General features: G+C 37.8%; 1 protein-coding gene across 1 annotated transcript in view; it reads right to left on the minus strand.

Annotated features, from left to right (window-relative positions):
* Positions 1-6,863: 6,863 nt before the first annotated feature.
* CCZ1 (CCZ1 homolog, vacuolar protein trafficking and biogenesis associated) overlaps positions 6,864-20,818 on the minus strand; it is a 36,181-nt gene continuing 22,226 nt past the window's right edge. The window contains exons 13-17 of the mRNA XM_072418954.1: positions 17,833-17,866; positions 12,480-12,597; positions 11,016-11,174; positions 10,044-10,171; positions 6,864-7,178 (exon numbers count right to left, since the gene is read on the minus strand). Coding sequence (XP_072275055.1) covers positions 7,123-7,178; positions 10,044-10,171; positions 11,016-11,174; positions 12,480-12,597; positions 17,833-17,866 — 495 coding nt within the window. The 3' untranslated portion in view covers positions 6,864-7,122. The remainder of the gene's footprint in view (positions 7,179-10,043; positions 10,172-11,015; positions 11,175-12,479; positions 12,598-17,832; positions 17,867-20,818) is intronic.

The following is a 20,818-nucleotide window of genomic DNA, read 5'->3' on the forward strand; positions in this document are numbered from 1 at the left end:
AATATAATTATATATATTATATCAAGATTTCTTTGTATTGGACTCTATACAACTATACAAAGTCATTTGAATTTCCCGCCGCTCCTCCCGCCTACACCAATGTTACCAAGTAGCCCCGCAGAAGGTCTCTGCAGTTGGCGGCTGAAGATCGGGAGAGGAGGACGTGTCCCCAGGACCCGCGGGGACCAGCAGGAAGGTTTAAGCAACCCCGAGTGTGACTCAGGATTACCGGTAAAATCCACCCCGAGTCACACTCTAGGGATTAATGCTAGGGGGGTTAATGTACAGCGCTGCGTAATATGTTGGCACTATATAAAACCTGTTTAATAATAATATTCAATTAATAGGAGTATTAGGTCAGTTATGCATTTTGATCTATGCCTTCATTCTAGTGAATGATCCACACGAAACACAATGACCTTGGTTTAAGGCCTGTGTTGAAAGGCTTTGGGCACATTTGATTCACTTTTGTTCATATAATATTCTATGGAAATGCAAAAACAGCTTAAAGTAGCTCAAATGCGCGTCAGATCAAGATCAGCTGCAGGTCAAATACAGCTGTCACTGAATAGTCTCAGAAATGGAAGCTTGTCCATTGACAAAAACCCAATGACACAGGACTTTATTCTTTCATTGATTTAGGGAACAGCTACACTTTGGCTACAATAGGTCCCAACATCATGTATGCACTTGCTTGTCCCAAGTTGGTGAATCCCCAGTAAAGGATAAAGATGACAACCCTGGAGCGTGCACTTTCAAAAACAAGTTAGTTTTGTCAGCCTTCATATTCCTCATTTGTCAGCTTAGACCCATTGTAGTGGCAAACCACACAGAATTGTGTGCAAACACATGAACAAAGTAGTTCCCAACCACTCAATAGAGTTAAAAGGGGTGAGAATGGAGTACAATTTTGTGGTTTGCCATAAGTCTGAAATGGGCCTTAATTTGGATTGCTGGGCAAAACCCTGTCATGTATTTGAAATCTGGTAATGTACATGGATAGCACCATGGGCGCTCAGGTCCCCCCCCCCCCCCTAAATATTCTAATTATAATATTTTGCCCATTAAAACCTCAACATAATGATGTAGGTGGATTCAAGGAGCCTGATATAATAAAGCTCACCATGACTGGAGAGAATACATTTTTCATCAGTGAACCTGGGTGATCCAGCAAACCTTGAATGGATTTCTTCAAAGTCATTTGCTATTTGCTAGCTAATGTTTGAAATCCTGGATCAGATCCATTCCAGGTTTGCTGCATTACCCAGCTTCACTGATGAAAGTGTTTCCAGCCTTGGAGAACTTTAATAAACAGGTCCAAAGTATCTAGTCATCTTATATGCATTTATATCACAGTTTCAAATATAAGGTGATTCTTTTCAAAATCTAACTTTATAACTTTATAACCTTCAGTGCAGATAACCTCAAAGTATCTTACAAATGTGGAGATTTGTTGAGCGCCTGTGTGTGCCCAGGACCCCCCTGAATAAGCGTCCATGCATGTGTCAGAATTCCCCAATAACCACTAAGGAAAAATTCCACTGAAAGACTTAAATAGGACAAAAAGTTGAGGAGACCTCGAAGCGTGTGCCGGATGATCTTGGGAGTTCGCAATCTGCTTTTCTAAACATATTCACCTAGGGGGTGTCCATATCCCCACCATGGTCATATGTCATTATCACAGTCTAAGGCTAAAGGTGCGTACACACTTCCAATTTTTATCGTTCCAATCGAACGACGAGCGATCGATTGGGCAAAAAATCGTTCGTAAAAAAGCAACCAACGACGCCGACGAACGAGGAAACTCGGAAACGAACGACCGGACCGGCGGATCGGATTGGACGACGATCGTTGAACATCGTTCGTGTGTACGTCTAGCCAAAGCAAAATGTATCGGCTAGATCTGGAGATTAAACAACAAATTAGTCAACGAAGAGACTACTGAGCAATAAACACATGTTGCCTGGAGGATGGTTCATGTTATGGGCTCAGTTGTTATCATCCTGGATATTATGGTGTGAGGGCAATTAAGTAATTCTATATTAATTTTTTTTTCTTAATTAAATTCTCTTTTTTTTTTTTTTTTTTTTTTTTAACAATGCGCTTGTGCAAAAAAAAAAAAAAAATAAGGAAGTGTGAAAACACAGAATGCAATAACTGAGATTGTATAGGGAAAAGGGACAGGGTGGAAGGTCCTGAGCATAGAAGATTTTCACCAGAGAACTTGGAATGTCAGGAAGGGAACAGCTGCCAGTCCAAGAGCTTCAGCTGTCCTCAAATGAATGTGACAAGCAAGAATTTACACAAAATGCACAGCCGAGCTATTTTACACATTATCACCATTTAGCATGGGAGGGGGAATCGGATTCTAAACATATGTCACAAGTATGTGTATGGTAAATACTGACGGTTGTAAAAGACGTGTCAGCTTTATTGTAGCCATCTATAGATACACTGAAGTGATGATTAAATAACCAACGATGTGTCTGAATAAACATGTTCTAACAATTGTACAAAGACCCATAAAACAAACCAGTATACATTACAGATGGTGAAATTAAAACTATCCATTTTTGTGTTAGAAAAAGAACACTTAAGCAGAAAAATTTGCTGTTAAACTTACTTTATTAGGTCTTTTTGGGTTTATGTTAAAACACGACAATAAAATCATATAAAAACAAACATCATCAAACACAAATTATATAAAATACATGCGCAGCCAAAAAGCTGAAATTTGGTTATAGCATTGGGTGCATGTATGAAGGACAGCTGTGGAGGAGCTAATAGAAGCAAGCATTTTGTATTCTGCAGAGATTATAAATGCCAGGGTGACAACACTGCTGCTGCATGGACTTAAACAAAATTAAGTGTTGTCACCCTAGAAAAAGAAACTTCAAAGGGTTTTGATAATACATACTGTACCTACCTCTCCAAGTTTCTTCTCTCGCTCTTTCTATTTATTGTGCCATGGCAGATGTGTGCAGGGGGTATCTGCTGTCTGGACCTTTCTGGTGGTATTATGATGCTGGCATTCTCCTCGCCCCATGCTGAATTGTCTATCATCCCTCCCTCACCATGCAGAAGAATATAGGAGACTATGAAAAGGACTGGGAATCCAGTACAAAATGTGGGTGAAGTCTATCCTCCACTTTACTATTTCACCCATCTAGTCTTATCACCTCTTTTCTTTTTTTACTCCAAGGCTATCCCCCCTTACTATTACACCCATCAAATCTATCAACTTTTTACTTTTCAACCATCACCCCCTCTTACTGTTATATCCATAGCCTAACTTCTGTTTACCATTACATCTAGTCTATCCATCTTTACTATTACATATCCAAGTCTATCCTCCCTGCTTACCCCAACCTGGGACTGGACATTAAAAGAGAAACAGCACACTAATAAGGCCTTGATGACCCCAGTGTCGATCCTTTTTTTGCTACTGTATAGGAGACTAGGGCTGAACTTACCCTTAGGCACAGTAGGCATATCTATAGGGGGAGGCAAGGGTGATCTTTTCATTATATAGGTATTACATAATGTTTCTCTTCATCAGTAAAAGCCCATTTACTAACTACCTTAATACTCTAAGCCAGAACAATTTAAGAATCTGGTTACTATGGACAGCACAATTCCAAAACCATATAAAAGCAGAACCTAATCCAATACAGAAAACAATTGTCCCAATATGGAAAGAGACCGCCATTCAAAGAATGGTCACACACTATGCAATTTGATTGAAACAATAGATTCTCCAGATCTGTGTAATATAAGAACACACGTTAGCAATTCAATTTTGTATAAAATCAGGCAGATTCCTGCATTACATAGTTGATTGAAGAACTAAAGCAGATCGTTTAATTTGATTGTATAGCATAGTTACATAGTAGGTTAGGTTGAAAAAAGACATAAGTGCATCAAGTTCAATCACTGGGGAAATAAACATATCCCAGATATAAAACCCTATATGACCCTATATTGTTTGGCAAAAAACCCTGGTACAATTTGCTTCAACGGGAAAAAAATTCCTTCCTGCTTCCATGAGACAATCGGATGTTCCCTGGATCAGCGGTCTCTGTTACCTTTACTTTAAATCCTTAATCCCCAGTTATATTCTGTGCTTCTAGAAATCATCCAGCTTTTTCTTAAAGCAATCTATAGTAGTTGCTGAAACTACTTCCTGAGGGAGCCGATTCCACATTTTCAGACACCTTACAGTGAAGAATCCCTTCCTTATCCGGAGAATAAACTTCTTTTCCTCCAGACGCAAGGAGCGCCCCCTTGTGCTTTGTAATGATCTCAAAGCGAATAAATAAATAGGAGAAACTTAACATTTTCCCTCTCTATGCTAAATAAAGATAAGCTTGTATTGAAGGTTTAATTTAGGGGGAACTGATGAAGGAGCTTGCAAAGCTGTGAAACGTCTACAAGAACAAGTTCAGTTGAATGTGACTACTACTGGATATACCATAACCTGGAGAACCATCATAGCAGACATATTGGCAGGCGGATTGGCTGGATCCCTGGTGTAGACTTGGTGTATATCTGGTGTATGGCTTATGTATGTACACCTCCATTGTAGGGTAATTGACCAGGCCAACTTGGCACAGAGACCGATATAAAGGACTTGGTAAAGAACACCTGTGCTGAACAAATATGTAAATTGTCTTTGCTAACCCCCTCCTTCTGAATATAGTTGTTACATAGCTGTTGTGGTTATTCTATGTTTTTTTATTTTTATTATTAAAGAACATCAGAGATTCTGTGTTGCAATTAGCATTTTCACAGAATGATCACTGGCAGCATTACTGCTTTCCTCAGTGAAGGTTTCTTAAAGGGAGTATACATGCTTGCTGAAAAGTAACAACCAGCCATACTAGATAATGATCACTAGATGGCGCTATAGCCACATATTTTTGCTGCTGGACTAACCTGCCATCGAGGCATATGGCTATATATATCTATATATATATATATATATATATATATATATATATATATAATATTTATATGGCCTGTATTGGGGAACACATGGCAAACACATACAGGTTAAGGTGAACTTTTTATTGGACAGGTGTCAGAAGGATTAAATACATTTTTTAATTATGTATTTAAATTCTGATATTTCAGGATTTAGAAGTTAGACTCTCCAGTACCAGGGAGATTAAATTGCCTGGAGAATAAAAATTACAGAAATTCAGCATGTAGGCTCTGTCATCCTAATTTTAAAGTATTAGACTTTTAGAATTACACATTAAATATAAAATTCATTTATTGTATTATATGATTTGGTAAACTAAAATTTCGGAAACAACTTATGTACAGGAATTCCAGGCTACATAGATAAATGTCCTGACACTGTAGACAATCCCCAACATACTATATACCTTTCAATAACTGTTGTTGTTACACCTCACACTCCTGCAGTGAACTCATAACAGGTTTCCAAATAATCCCCAATTTTCTTTATTTGTAGAAAATCTTAATTTTCAAACAAACTTTTAATATAGAATGTATACATGATGCACTATTGGTAAATCATGATGACATTGCTGTTAAGAAATAAGAAAGTCTAGCACTACTTTTCTTCTGTGTATATCCACCTGGTAAGTTATTGCTATCTTTGCTAACAAGGAGCTTGGGAAGCCCCTCCAATGCCTAGTGCAAGAGATGATTCATACTGCTTTAAATGTTGGGTGTGCTGGAAATGTGAATGTGCTTCAGGTGCATGTTCTATGCCGACATTTTGTACACAGTTTATTCATACTCCACAATTGTACCAATACGGTGAGCTTTAACAACAGTCATTTAAGCTACGTAGTGCAAAATGCCTACCATATGCCATGATCCTAAATACTCTGCTTGATTTTCAGGTGCCAATACCTGTTCATAGGACTACCAGTACCTGATCAGTGGCCTAGTTACGACAAGTGATAGGACCTGCATTTCCTAGATACTTACATCTGGTCAAATTCCTGTTATATTTACTGTTCATACCTAACAGGGTATTGATGTAGTCATTGACATGAAGCAGGGTGAATCAGGTTGTCTGCTTTCAGCATTCAGGGGTAACCACTAAACTACATGCTTAAGACCCTGATCTACATTACATACACACCCCCTTTGCCGCTATAAACAGGCTTAAGTCTTCCGAGAAAGCCTCTCGAAACTTTTGGAGAGCATTTGTTAAAATTTGTGCTCATTTAGCCAAAGCAGTGTTTTGAGGTCAGATATGGATCTTGGACCAAAAGACCTAGCATGATGTTAAAATGCAGCGGAGTTGGGTCTAAACTCATTGAAAGCCCCTTGAATTCCTCCACATCAAACTTATCAACTCTTGGATGTGGATTTGTGTAATCACAATTGTCTAAAATGATCTTTAGTGTGCTTTAATATGAACATCATGAAATCACCTAGTTTGGAAGATGTCTACCTTCTTTAAGCCATATGGGTAGGTCTGATGGTCCATATACTTTCAGCCAATGAAGTTCATATAGGTTTATTATACCTTTCTGTCTTGGAGTTCGAATTTAAAATTTAGGACAGGAATGCTTTTTATATTCTGCGTTATCATTGAAATCCTCAGAACTACTGCCACAACCTCCTACATAAACTAACCTCTGTACTACACAATCCCCCATCCAATTCGGCTATCCAATAACAGGTTTGTCTCACCATTACAGGAACATCTGTTGGATAATTTTTGATAGTCCTTGCAAGTAAAAACAAATGTCAAATAAACACTGTTTTTTGGCAATAAAATGTAAATACATCTCTAATTTTGTGACCTTATAGGAATAGAGATTTCCCTGATTACTAGTGCAATACACAGCATAGGAAACTAAGTAGAGTCCAGACAGTTAAAAGTATAACAATGATGGATTTATTGTTTGCTCTGATACTGCTGAACAGAAATGAAATGAGTTTGTTCAAAGAAAGATCAGATAAATATGTAAAATCTAAAAACGGTCTGATTACTAAGCCTCCGGGTAGAAAGTAGATTCTTACAAGGCAACTATTGCCTTACAACAGTCATTCCAGTCAATAATATGACTGATATTCTGTCCGGCATGAACAAAATGGCTGTCATGGGTTGCCTCGAGAGACATTCCAGGATGGTTAATCCAAGAAGAAGATGTTGTTGAATTGCGTAGCACACAGTTTCTTGATTTCATCTGTTAAATAAAATTGGAACATGTCAGAGGATTACACGCAAAAGTAAAAAAAAAAAATCCTGCAGACAATAAATATGGTTTATATCATAATAATACTATAAAATAATAAACTTTGAATCACTGTTTGGTTTTTATTGGGTCAGTCCACCTAACAGGTAATTTAGTTATAGGTGGACCCCGGTGAGCTAGGATTATTAAAGTCTTGGACATTTTTAGAGCACAACAAACAGACACTTATATTTTTCCTAAAATATAAAAAGCCACACAGATAGTTAGCAGTTTATTACAAAGCATAAATGACATGTAAATGCCAAAAAAAATGAAAAACACAACAATGCCGAACACACGTTATGTTATTGTGTGATAAAACATTTTTAGGGCAAAGGAACAGGTTCTCTTCCTAGCTTATACCTTTGCCATGCTTCTCCAGCCCTTTGGAAATACCTGGCAATGGGACAAATCATGACCTTCATACTCCCAGTGCTTCAGCCTAAGCAACCAATTACCAGGCCCAAACATGAGAAGATAAAGTCATCAGCTCTGTGAAACATTGAATATTGAGAAATGTATGGTCTGCACTTGGGGGTAACAACATGCATGCTTCATACTGTCTACGGGGAATATACATTTGGGGGAGTCAGAAATAGCTAAGGATCTGGGGGTTCTGGTAGATCATAGACTTAATACCAGCAATGCCAAGCTGCAATATCTAAAGCTAGTAAAGTACTTTCTTGTATTAAAAGAGGAATAGACTGCAGAGATGGAGACATAACCTATTTAATGTACAGCGCTGCGTAATATGTTGGCGCTATATAAATCCTGTTTAATAACAACAATAAAATAATCCTGCCCCTGTACAAAGCATTGGTCAGACCACATCTGGAATATGCAGTCCAGGTTTGGGCACCAGTTCACAAAAAAGACATTGTGGAATTGCAGAGAGTGCAGAGAAGGACAACTAAACTAATAAAAGGAATGGAGGAGCTCCGCTATGAGGAGAGATTAGCTGAACTGAATGTATTCTCCCTTGAGAAGAGACGTATAAGGAGGGATATGATCACCCTGTATAAATATATATACGGTCCATATAGAGAACTCTCTTCCCCATTATTCACACTTTGAGATCATTACAAAGAACAGGAGGGAGTAGGAAAAGAAGTTTAAGCTCCAGATAAGGAAAGGAATCTTCACTGTAAGGTCTGTGAAAATGTGGAATCGGCTCCCTCAGGAAGTAGTTTCAGCAACTACTATAGATTGCTTACTTCATGCAGCAGAGATGAGCCAACATGCTGTGTTATGTCTGTCACTGTCCCTTTCATCATTTTGATTGCACAGCTTCTATAGAGCCCAATAATAGTGCTCTTTTAGCTCTAATATTGGTGGAAAGTGGTTCCTCCAAAAAGGCAAATCATTGTGGATGTGAAGGCATAGGGACATCATACACTATTCTTCCACAGAAAGGACTGCAGGTTTTGTAAAACTGAAATGTTGTTTACTGTGTATGCTCATTTTAGAGACAAACACTACTTTGTAGACTCTTTAATTGCTTGTAAAAATACTGTACAACCAAAATACCAAAAACAGAAGTAACCTTAATAATATACATACATCCACAAGAAGATGTAATTACAGACTGACCCCTGATATACAGAAGTGCAAGCACCTATTTCCTGCACATCAATCATTTACTACACATCAATCATTTACATGAGTGACAGTTATGGTTGTCAAAACACTTGGAGGACAACACTGACACCTGCAAGACTAAAATGACACCTTAGGTTTAATCATGATATGTATACCCTGCGGAGGGAGAGCGAGGATTATCACACTGAAATGAGACCTGCTAATTTAGACCTGCCTGCAGAAATGCATTCAATGTCAAGGTGTGAGGGAGAGCTTAGATTTTAATTATTAAGACCATCTGTTGAAAAAGGATGGGATAAATATTGATGATGTCTCGGAATGCCTCCAAAGTTTAGCATGGAACAGAAACACAAAACCATTCCAGTAACATGACCTGACTAAGAAAGGCATAGCACAGAGATATTAGCACTTCAATAGCAGCCGTACCAGCAGTGCTTGCCATAGCAGGCATACATTGAGCAATATGTAGATTATTAATGTGGAAGTCAAAGCTGTAGAGCAGATTCCTCCAAACATTACAAACGTTCCCAAACAATAATTAGAAATTACACATGGCGGTCATATTTAATAACAATGGGACACACATGAACAATTAAATGTGTAATCTGTAAAAATACCAGATTCTCTTAAACCCATATATAAATGTTCTAGCAGGTTCAGACAGTACTGATTTTCTCATAAAAAGCACCTCCAGCTGCTTGGACATTTGTGTTTATCCTTACATACTATATTTTGTTTTTCTTTTACTTACTCTGATTGGAATAGCCACATACCATAGTAATAGACCAATATTTGGGGGAAATACTGGCCAGGGCAAAGCCAGTAAAAGAAGAGAGCAAACAAGCCCTGGGGGTTGTTTGGAAGAAACCAAACTAAGTCTGAGCCCTTGGACAAACTGCACTATCTTGACTAATATGAGAAGAAGAAAGTCCAATGAAAAGCAGAGCAGGAGAAATCTTGTCAGAAGACACTTCATCTCAGTGCAAGTACTTGACTTGTTTTCCACAGGGTTCTTACCAAAGGAAGCTGACTTGAATTAGGGAATTAATGGGAATTAAAATACTTTACTGGTACATTTTTACCCAACATACAGAAGGAAATTTGAGAAGGGGAAAAAAGAGTTGGAGCAAGCTGATCTTCTTTACTCTTCATGCAATATTGAAAACACTGGACAATGAGAGGAAAAGATATACACATTAAAAGTTATTTAGTGCTCACCATTTACTTCAATTAGATTGGAATTCTTTTGGTTCAAGATAACATATAACTCTCGCTGGTCAGACTTCTTCCCTACTATCCAATAATCACTCATTGCTTTTACTATGATCTCTTCATCCTCATCCACTCTGTGAAAGCAGAAATTCATCAGAATAAAGCAAAAAACACAAACAACCAATAAATACAATGGACCTGATTTATTAAAACTGTCCAAGGATGGAGAAGATAGATTTTCATCAGTGAAGCTGGGTGATCCAGCAAACCTGGAATGGATCTGGTCCAGAATATAAAACTTTTGGTAGCAAATGACTTTGAAGAAATGAATTCCAGGTTTGCTGGATTACCCAGCTTCCCTAATGAAATTATTTCCTCTCCAGCCTTGGAGAGCTTTAATAAATCAGGCCCAGTGTGTTCCCATATAGTTAGATATATGTAGTTCTCTATTAACCAGAAACTTATGTTTAGCAAATAGCAAATGTATCACACAACATTTCAAGAATGATTACGGTATTGAATTTTGCCAAACAGTTCTGTTCTAAGAAGGTGGCAACATGAGACGAATGAATATAAGGAAAAACAATAACAGTGGTTAACATTTGGTCATTTACTGACAGGAAGGTCACTAAACAAAATTGTGGGACATTGTGGTACTGATGTGCAACTAAGATGATCACAAACAATAGTCTTGGGCTACAAAACACTAGTGTCTGTATAAGGCTAAAGTCTGCAGCGCTCTTCCAAATGTGTACCCCAAATTGGAATTATATATTGATTAGAGTAACCACTGACCAAGTGAATATTTTAGTGAAGTAGGGACTACTCTGACACAGCTTTCCAGTTCAAACATGTAATGCAAGATATTTAGCAAGAAATAAGGAAAGGTGTTTAGCAGTCTGCAAAGGATTTATTCAGAATATTCTGCTATATTAGACGACCTTTTCCTGGAAAGAATATGGGTAGAAATTGACAAACCTTGTAAAATCACTATTAATGTCCCCAAGTATCTTCATTAGTTCTGGCTGTACAGAAGTTAGTGAGATGCTTGGAGTTTTCTTGAGATGTATTGTACTTTTCTCTGCTAGGTTCATGTGGTTAAAATAAATAAATTTAAACTGCGGTTCTTTTTCTGACCTGAAACAAAGAGAGAGAGAGAGGAACAAATAACCTATTTAACTCCTGAGAAAGACATTATGAAAAACATCACATTTTTGCTGTTTCCCTAAATTAACATAATCACTAATTTAACAGATAAAAAAGTCATGCAACATAAGAAGCAGCAGTTTTCTATGGCACAATTCCACCACCATATGGGCAGCAAACCCTCCGAACATCCTAAAAACCTGAAAGGTTAGCTTTACCACCATTGTAAATTTATTTCAGTGCCTAGAATGAAAATAGTGGGCTAACTATATATTTGTGCCCACTGACATGGGCTTGTGACATTCTCCCAGTTTCCTGCATTCCTCCTTTCTTTCTCACCCCCTTCTTCCACTTATTACCTCTTTTTACTGATTATTTAAATATGTCTAATGCAATGTTATTTACCTTTTTATAGGTTCTGAGGGGAAACCGTGGTGGGCTTCTGGAAGCTTCTAGACGCGAGCCAGTAGGATATATAAGGAGGTTGGGCGTCAATGCTTCACTGTTCACCCGACTGGACTGAAAGAAGCTCCCAACCACCTCTCCCATTTTACTGTTTTTAATGTCGCTGGCATACATGTGTGGTCTGTCACCCCTTATCAGGGGGGTACTATATTGGTTTTTGTTGATTAATTTTGCTTAATCTCTAATGGCTGAGCAAGTTTGTTTATGGATATGTAAGCTAAGATAACTAAAAAATATGTAAGCTAAGATAAAAAATACTAAAACCAAAAAAGTGTTGCGGCCATTTATTGCCAATTACAATTGTTGTAGTGTCTTTAATATATTTTGATATACACATATATACATTTATTTAGTTGTTGGGTTGGGGGAGTAACATTTGCAATGCCATGACTAGGGTGGGGAAGAGATGCCAGCACAAGCAGATGTACTGTGTGAACAATAGGCATTGGTAAGGCTTAGAGATAAGAAGCCACTGCTATTGTAGCTTACAACACTACCAGCAAGTTCCGTAAGATTGGTAAACAAAAATGTATGAGCATGAAGCGTTTGTTGTTATACTGAAAGGTTTACCACCCAGAATCATTACAAGTTATAGGCTGACATAAGCGGGTTTAACCATTTAGTGTTATTCTCATCTCTCTTTAACAAGGCACATCTCATGTTTTCCCCTGCAGATAAAGCAATAACAAAGGCAAACTTCTGGGCTGCTGGTAGGCCTCTTCAGATCATAAATATGTTGAAGAGCAGAAACCCTGCACCTAGTTTATTTCCTTAGGCTATACATTAGGCATATACTGCAGGAGACAACTAACCAGGCCAATTGGTACATACCCCGATATCCTTCTGTTGATGTTGTACTGCTCGCAGATGTCTGAAGCTAGCACAGTTAGTTGAGGTCCTACAAGACTATCCAGTTTTCTACAGAAATCTGGTGTTAGTTGCACAGAAGCTAGAAAGACAGAAGAATAAGCAAACAAACTTTACTCCAGCACAGCATACATGTCATGTCTTCCCTATGTGTATTTTACAACTGTAACAGAATCTACTAAATACACCTGGACACACAAGAGCTTTGTCTAACTAACCTGGTTTAGGATTACAATGGTGGATTTGGAAATTCTAACATTTCTACCAAAATACAAAACAACTTTGTAAGAGAAAAATGCTGGGCAGCTAAAACTATCACAGAATTGGAGCCTGGAAGTGAATCAAGCCAAAACCGATTATTTCATTCACACAAGTCAGCTGATTGAAATCACCCATTGTCATCACTTAATACAGCGGTCGCCAACCGGTGGTTTGTGAGATAATTTTGGTGGTCTGCGGCTCTGGCCGGTGCACCCCCGAGCAGGGTCAAGAAAAAGACCCCGCTGGCGGGTGCACAGACCAGAGCTGCGGGCCATGTCCCCCGTACAAATCCCAGGCTCAGAGAAGTGGGCAGCTGTGTCCCTGAACACAACCCGTCCAATTCTCCCATTGGAGGCTCAGATCTGTGATGGAAGAGTGTGTGGGGTTATGTCACAATGACGTCATGACGGGGGAGTTTTCTCTCCCTTTGACTGACACTCGGCTCCCCGCACATGTGCGGTCAGGAGCTGGTAATTTTAGTGCTCCGCAGGACCGAAAAGTTTGGCGACCACTGGTTTAATATACCCAATGGCAAGTAAGGTAGCACTGTTCATCCAGTAACCTTTAGGGAATATTTATAGCTAGGTGAATGTGGCATTCATTAAACAATGTGCAAGTGTATTTTCCTAGTGCATGGATGTTGAAATGTGTGAATGATTCATTTGCAGTTAATGCTGGGTAAATGCCACAGGCACTACTGTATAAATATAAGGTATACACTTAAGATTAAACCAAGATTACTTTAGCTCAAAAAGCAATTAGAAAACTAACCAGTTTATAATCAGGTCACACCAGTAGATGGCATTGTGTACCCATGTAAAATGTGTGACAAACTTTTGACATCTGAGACAAAAACATGAGTTTATTACAGGAGGGAGGCCAGGTGGCATGTGAGTTTAAGGATTCCGAACTTTACTCCATTCAAACCTGTCCCCCCTTCAACTCCCTCACAGTCATAAATCAGGCCTAGGTTTTGTTTCTTGTGTGTGATTTGTCATTGAAATTAGATCCTTGAATTAGGCAATATCCTCTTCTTTATTCTGTCCTCAGACCAATATTTTATACGCATTGTTAGTTTTCAGGGATTTGTTTTCAAATTGCTGTTTTCCCTGATTGGTTGTATCTACTTTTTGAAGAAATGTCTTGTACTCCCAAATGTTGTAATTAATCTTTATGTATATCAATAAAGCTTTTTGATGGAAAAAAAACATGAGTTTGTTACACATTTTAAATGAGAAAATAGCACTATCTACTGGTGGTCAACAATAATGCACACAGAATCGTTTAAAAGCAAGTGACCCAATAAAACCAACTGAACACTTCTATTAAAAGGTGCAACAGATATGAGACTGAGCCCATGTGGTTTTATTTTTTCCCTCTTAATAAAAATGTTTTAAAAATAACACAACATGAATGTATTTAAACAAATTTAAACTTAAATTAAGATTCTATCCTGTTTCATAAGGTAAAAGTAGGGACCTTGGTTTATAATTAGGTATATACAGTGCTCTTTCTGTGTTACGTGCCAGGGTTGTTAGCCCGGAGTCCACACACCTGGACAATGTAGTGCAAATGCCATACGTAGACAATCTATTTAATTTATTTTCAAACAGCCAGTTTTCTTAGAGGGACTCGGTAGCAACATATCTACATCCCAGGTCATCTAAACTGGTGGGATCTACAATGTGATACAAGTGTCACAGAGGTGGGAGGATTGACATTTCAAAAAAGTATAGGCAGAACTCTGAATTTAAATAATCCTATTGGTGGATATCCTAATCTTAACAGGTATACAAATCCATTTTGGTAAAGCAGTCCACCTGTAATCATCTATAGGCAAAACATCAGGTTTGATGGAACTGAAACATTTCGACCTGCTGTTTTTTTTTTTTTTTTTGCAAAAAGTACCTTGACCGAATTGAATTATTAGTGCATGTATTTTGTGGTTGAAGTGGAGAACTACTGTAAGTCCACACTTCTGGATCCTATTTCATTTAAAGCTCTTTACACCATGGTTTTGTAGAGGAACGAGGGGGGAAGAAGATATAGCACATTCAGCAGAAACCAGGAGCCAAGCGCTCTTGCTGACATGGAGTAAGAAGAGAGGGGGAATCACAGTGGGGTATTTGCAAGCTTATTATAGGGCAGAGTTGCAAAAACACACAGTGCTGTCAGGTTCTATAAGGATTCTAAGGTGATGAGGGTCAAACAGTTTAACAGCACTATGACAGCAGGATGATCTGTTATGTGAAGCCCAGACTGGAAATGTAATCTATTTGAATCTGTCCAAATCTGGTAAATTCTATTAATGGGTCTTTTTATCTTTCAATAAAACTAAAAATTTGGGTTGTAAAAAATGTATAGAAATAAAAAGGAAACAAAATCTATGTCAAGAATGATATGCTATCACAGAGTGGACATATGAGCTGGCAAACTAAATGCTCACTAAATTAGCTAGAAAACCTTTTTCTTTCTAATTTATGCTTTTTCCTTGGCAAACCCTGCCAAATGTCATTTCTCTGCATGACATGCCTATTTCAGTGCACTGCAAGGGCACAAATTTATTATATATAACTATAAAATATGTTTTTTAATTATTATTACACAGTATTTATATAGCACCAACATACTACGCAGCGCTGTACAAAATCCATAGTCAAATCATTACCTGTCCCTCAAAGGGGCCCACAATCTAATGTCCCTACCTTAGTCATATGTCATTTATACAGTCTAAGGCCAATTTAAAGGGGAAGACAATTAACCTAACTGCATGTTTTTGGGAATGTGGGAGGAAACCGGAGTACCCGGAGGAAACCCATGCAAACTCCATGCAGGTAGTGTCCTGGCCCAGATTCAAACCTGGGACCCAGCATTGCAAAGGCTACCCACTAAGCCACCATGCTACCTATCGTGGTTTGGTTTTAAAGCAGAACCTAACCCTTTTTACACTTAGCTGTCCACTTTCCTTCAAGGGTGCTGCCACCTTCTTCATTCTTATCCTTGTTTCGATTTTTTTGCCATGGCCAGGCTGGGATTATGTACCTCCTGTGACGATGTGCAGGCGTTCATTTAGTCGTGGTGCCCACAAGGCAAGCCAGAATGCATTGCGTTGCATTTTGTTGAAAAATAGTACAGGTTTTTAAAAAAAAAATAAAGATAATCTATTTAAATAGAAAATGTTTTGTGCAGCAGCAAACATTGCAGGAAATCTGGTAGACCTCTTTTGTGTGCCCTTTAAAAACTAGCTGGGCTTTTTTACTTTCAGCCTGACATCCCTGACTCTAGGGGCAAAGCCCAGGCAACTGCATTTTCCTGAAAGCAGTGGCCATATATAAGGGAACAGTAAAGGGAAATCTACCAGCCCCTGGTGATGGTATATAGCAGGGTTTGGTAAAAAGGGATTTGTTTATTTGTCGTTATATGATGTATAAGTAGACATTGTGATGTCTGTATTTAGGTAGGATTAAAAACTTTATGATCAAACAATCTGTTCCTTTAAATAAATGTATCTGTAGTCAAAATGTATTTTAGTTATGGATAAGTTGGGGAAGCATTATAACCCCTATCAGGTTTTTAGTACTATTTGGGGATTTGTTCTAGAGATTTCAATTTAAATACTGTCCCAAGAAAAAAACGCTTTACTAGATAGGTGATTGAAAGAAATAGTATGCTTCTACCCCGGCCATGCTACCTACCATACATTACTAAATTTAATGAACCAAAATCCAGGTAATGCATACATAAAAACATGTTGTCCAACAGTGGTCAACACTATGATCCACAGAATGAGAGAAGCAGATTTTGCCTGAACGTTAGTTCTGTGAGCCCTTTCACATAAAATCGATTTCTAGGATCAGTTCAAGGGTCTGGTTGGAGAAGCAGTATTTTTGGCAACTCATATTATCATTTTTTCTTCAATGTATGATGTACAGTGGGATGCTTAGGATAAAGGGAAGGCTCTGTTTAGGTATGGGACCACACTAAAGGAAACTGGTACTAAAATAAATAAGTAGGCTGCCTCCTTATGAAAATGATATCTGCCTGGGTTCCTCAGGGTCCTATACATCCTGAATCACCTACCCTTATCAAGAAAAGTTTTAAGGTGCGTACACACTTCCAATTTTTATCGTTCAAAACGAACGACGAACGATCGATTGGGCAAAAAATCGTTCATAAAAAAGTAACCAACGACGCCGACGAACGAGGAAAGTCGTTGGAAACGAACGACCGGACGATCGGATTGGACGACGATCGTTGAACATCGTTCGTGTGTACGGTCGTTCGTTGATCGTCCATGATCTGAGCATGCGTAATGAACGAACGTTCGTTCACTTTCCTGTCGTGCACATAGTTCCTCTATCGCTCAAACGATCGTATCTATTGTGTGTACAATATCTACGAACGATCGTGTTGTCATCTCTATGTGCAGGATCGGTGCTATACGATCGTTCATATATATCGTGCAGGATCGTTCGTCGTTCGTTTTCCAACGATAATAATTGGAAGTGTGTACGTAGCTTTAGCCAGTAAACTCCAAACTCCATATCTGTATAATTATTCCAGGAAACAACTTAGCAAGTTAGTTAAACATGCTGTGTGCAAGTAGTTACAGTTCACAAAGGAAATTATACAGTGGCAAAAATTATTTGAGTTGCTACTCATACCACCACTCTGAATCTATGAATCATAATTAGAAAAGATTGCTTATATCTGATAGGACAGTGTGTGTGCTGCTTCCCCCACCTCTTAGATTGTAAGCTCTTCGGAGCAGAGTCCTCTCCTCCTCCTGTGTCACTGTCTGTATTTGTCTGTCATTTGCAACCCCTATGCAAGTGCAGCGCTGCATAAAATGTTGGGGCTATAAAAAAACGGTTTATAATAATAATAGATAATGACTACAAAACAAACTCCAACGACAAGCTAAATGAGGAAGAGATAATAGCATAAACTTGATGTTTTTCTACATAGGTGTATATCATTTACAAGCATTATTTAATGAACAATTGTTATCCTCTTGGTGTGGTTGGAATATATTTCCAGCAAGTCTCATACTTACCATCAATCATAAAACATACCGAGGCACTCATGGCCTGTAATAAAAAACAAAATCATTTTAGTATTTACACAAGTGGTACTGTTCCACTAAGCCATCTGTTATTCTGGCTCAATGCACCACAACAATGAAATCTTAATTACACACAATGCTGTCAGGAGAATCCATGTTGTACTTTCTAAGTTTATCATAAGGGGAAACAAAAGCTTAGGAATTCCCCAGGAGTCAGCTTTAATGGCAGCTCATTCAAACTCATTGTCTAGACAGTAATGTCATACAATCTGCACTGTGACATACAACTGCTGATTCCAGACACAGCCAATATTAAGTCTTCTCAACAGCTCCGGCCAAGGTTACTGCACTGTGCTGAGCAAGAAGATTAAAGGGAGACTAATCCTAAATGACAATATGGCTTAAACTGCAACTAATAATGTCCATAATGGATATGGCAGAGACTCAACCACGTGAGTGATTTCACAGCCATAGGAAGGTATTGCTGGTAAGAATTCTGTGCAGCAACCGATCACAAATCTTGTTCTTACTCCAGTGTGTCACTTTAGGATGAAAAATCTGGGTGATATAGATAACGAAAATTTTACATTGGACAGCTTTTAACAATTTAAAAAAAAGGCATAGTGTGAAATCAGCAAGTATGGTTCAGGATGGATCAGACGTGGCAAGGGGGTAATCTGACATTCAACAATTTTTCAAGGGTCCAAGCATAAAAAAATAAACATTAACTTAAAGCTTAAAGAAACCTGTCATGAGCAAATGCAAAGTTTGTCATTTCTCATCTTTTTAGGAAAATGATATCTGCAATGGCTTCACTGCTTTCTAAACAACTGACCAGGAACAAGTACTTATGACCTCACTGGCTTGGTACTTGTCCTGGGCTAGTATTAAATTACTATTATAGCTAAAAAGTGTCAGCCTCTGCATTTTTCTTACAACAGGATTCCTGAAACAGTACATAGTAGAAGATCCACATAGTACATAGTAGGCCAGGTTAAAAAAAAAAGGCCATCAAGTTCAACCACTAGGGAAATAATCATATCCCAGATATAAAACCCTATGGACATATAAAAAAAAAAAAAATCAGTTACATCAATCAGTCAGATTTTATGCAGATGTGAATTTATCATTTCCTATTTAATAAATAGGCTGGTTATAAATTAAATTTTTCCAGTTTTCCCATGTCTACCGGCCATGCCCAAGATTACAGTTACACTTTAAAGACATGTCTGCACCATGAAGCTGAATGGCACCTCAATGCACCTTCCTTTGCTTTACAGTGCAGCACAATAGTATGTATTATGGATTGTTGCTGAAAATGCTGCATTGTTTGATGCACTATGGTGCTTTAACGAAACATAAATTGATGTGTAGAGTAATACTTAAAAAAGTACTTATGCTAACGCAGTGGAACAGTGCGAATGGGAAATAGTCAGTAAAAATAGTTCTATAAAAGCTCTCCACCCCAATTAGTAGAAATGAGAACTTTTTGCAGATGCCAACTCTTGTCAGGTCTAAATATGATGCTTTGATTAGGCTTAAATCCAAAAGAAGCTTCAAATGAAACCACCAGTATCTTATAGCTGCCAGCAGAGCTTATTGGATAATCCACTGCAGCTGTCAAACTAGATTCATTATCTCTCAAACTAAGTGGGTACTGGGTTTGTGACATGGTTATTCAATTTTCTTTTTGATCTGAATACTTTCAAGAGGATTGATATTCAGCAGAATGAACCTGAGTGGAGGATTATGGAGTATGATGGTATGAAGAGAGTTTTAGTCCTGTGCGTGGGCTCTTCCTGGAACATGTGCAAATCAGATAGAACATGCAATCATACTACTTGACAAAAGGCCCTAAACTAAGATGTGAACTGTATATTACTGAATATATACAATATAAATTAAAGTTTTAATCACTCTACTTATAGTTGAAGTCCAATTCCAGCAATATTTCCCCATTATCCATTATCCATATGACAGATAAAAACTTCTATAACTAGCAAAGGGAATTCTAATGGTGTTTGTGTCTCTGTTTGACACCAACAGACATTTAAAACCTATTTAAACCTAAAACACATTTTTAGGTGGTTTTAAGAAACCATGTCATGAAACATTACAGAATTTAAAAAATATTGTTTAACAGGTTACATACATATATATGTATGTATATATATATTTATATATTAATTTATATTACAAAGCCATCAAATGGTGACCTCTAGCTCTAAATAGCAAATCATATACACAAGTACCAATGATCTACTATTTAGATAAAAAAACTTATAGCAGCACATTTATATAGAAGAGCAGATAGCAATATTCACTCTCCATTATTACACTTCCTTTACTGTGCTTACTGCTTCTGCATTATTCATAAAACTCGGCAGTCATGCATATGCAATCTTTTTTGAGTGCACATGTGTGTTTTATAATTGTGTGCCGTTTTATTTCTTTTAAACAGACAAACGGCTGCTTTATAAATGTCCTAAGGATAAGGTTGTCTCTATACTCGTAAATGGAGCTTTTAGAATTACTGATCTGTAAATATTTAAAACATATTGGGAAATAACATGCTGGTCTGTCAGGAAATTGAAATGTCTCATATTTACTACTAGTGAGCAGGATAACACAGTGTAAAGGTGCTATATAGAACTAATGAAATCACTTGTACTCCAAAGTACAGGATTCTTGCTTTAATGTAAAAGCACTGTCACAACATTTTACAAAGTTAACGTTTCGGGGAAGCGCAGCATCCCCTCCTCAAGGCAAACTAACGATGACCACTTTGGAGTGCTGTTTGCAGTTGCATGCAGACCAATCCATGTACCTGGTGATAAACATCCATTGATAAAAGATCTAAATTCCAATTAAAATGGCAGGCCAGAAACAGGCTAGAGAGGAAAAGGAATCTACATTTACCTTTGTACCTGCTAGCTAAAAATTAAGAGGATTTGTGATTAAAATGTTTAATAAGTTT

Source organism: Pyxicephalus adspersus, chromosome 7, assembly GCF_032062135.1.
Source record: "Pyxicephalus adspersus chromosome 7, UCB_Pads_2.0, whole genome shotgun sequence".
Taxonomy (NCBI): Eukaryota; Metazoa; Chordata; class Amphibia; order Anura; family Pyxicephalidae; genus Pyxicephalus; species Pyxicephalus adspersus.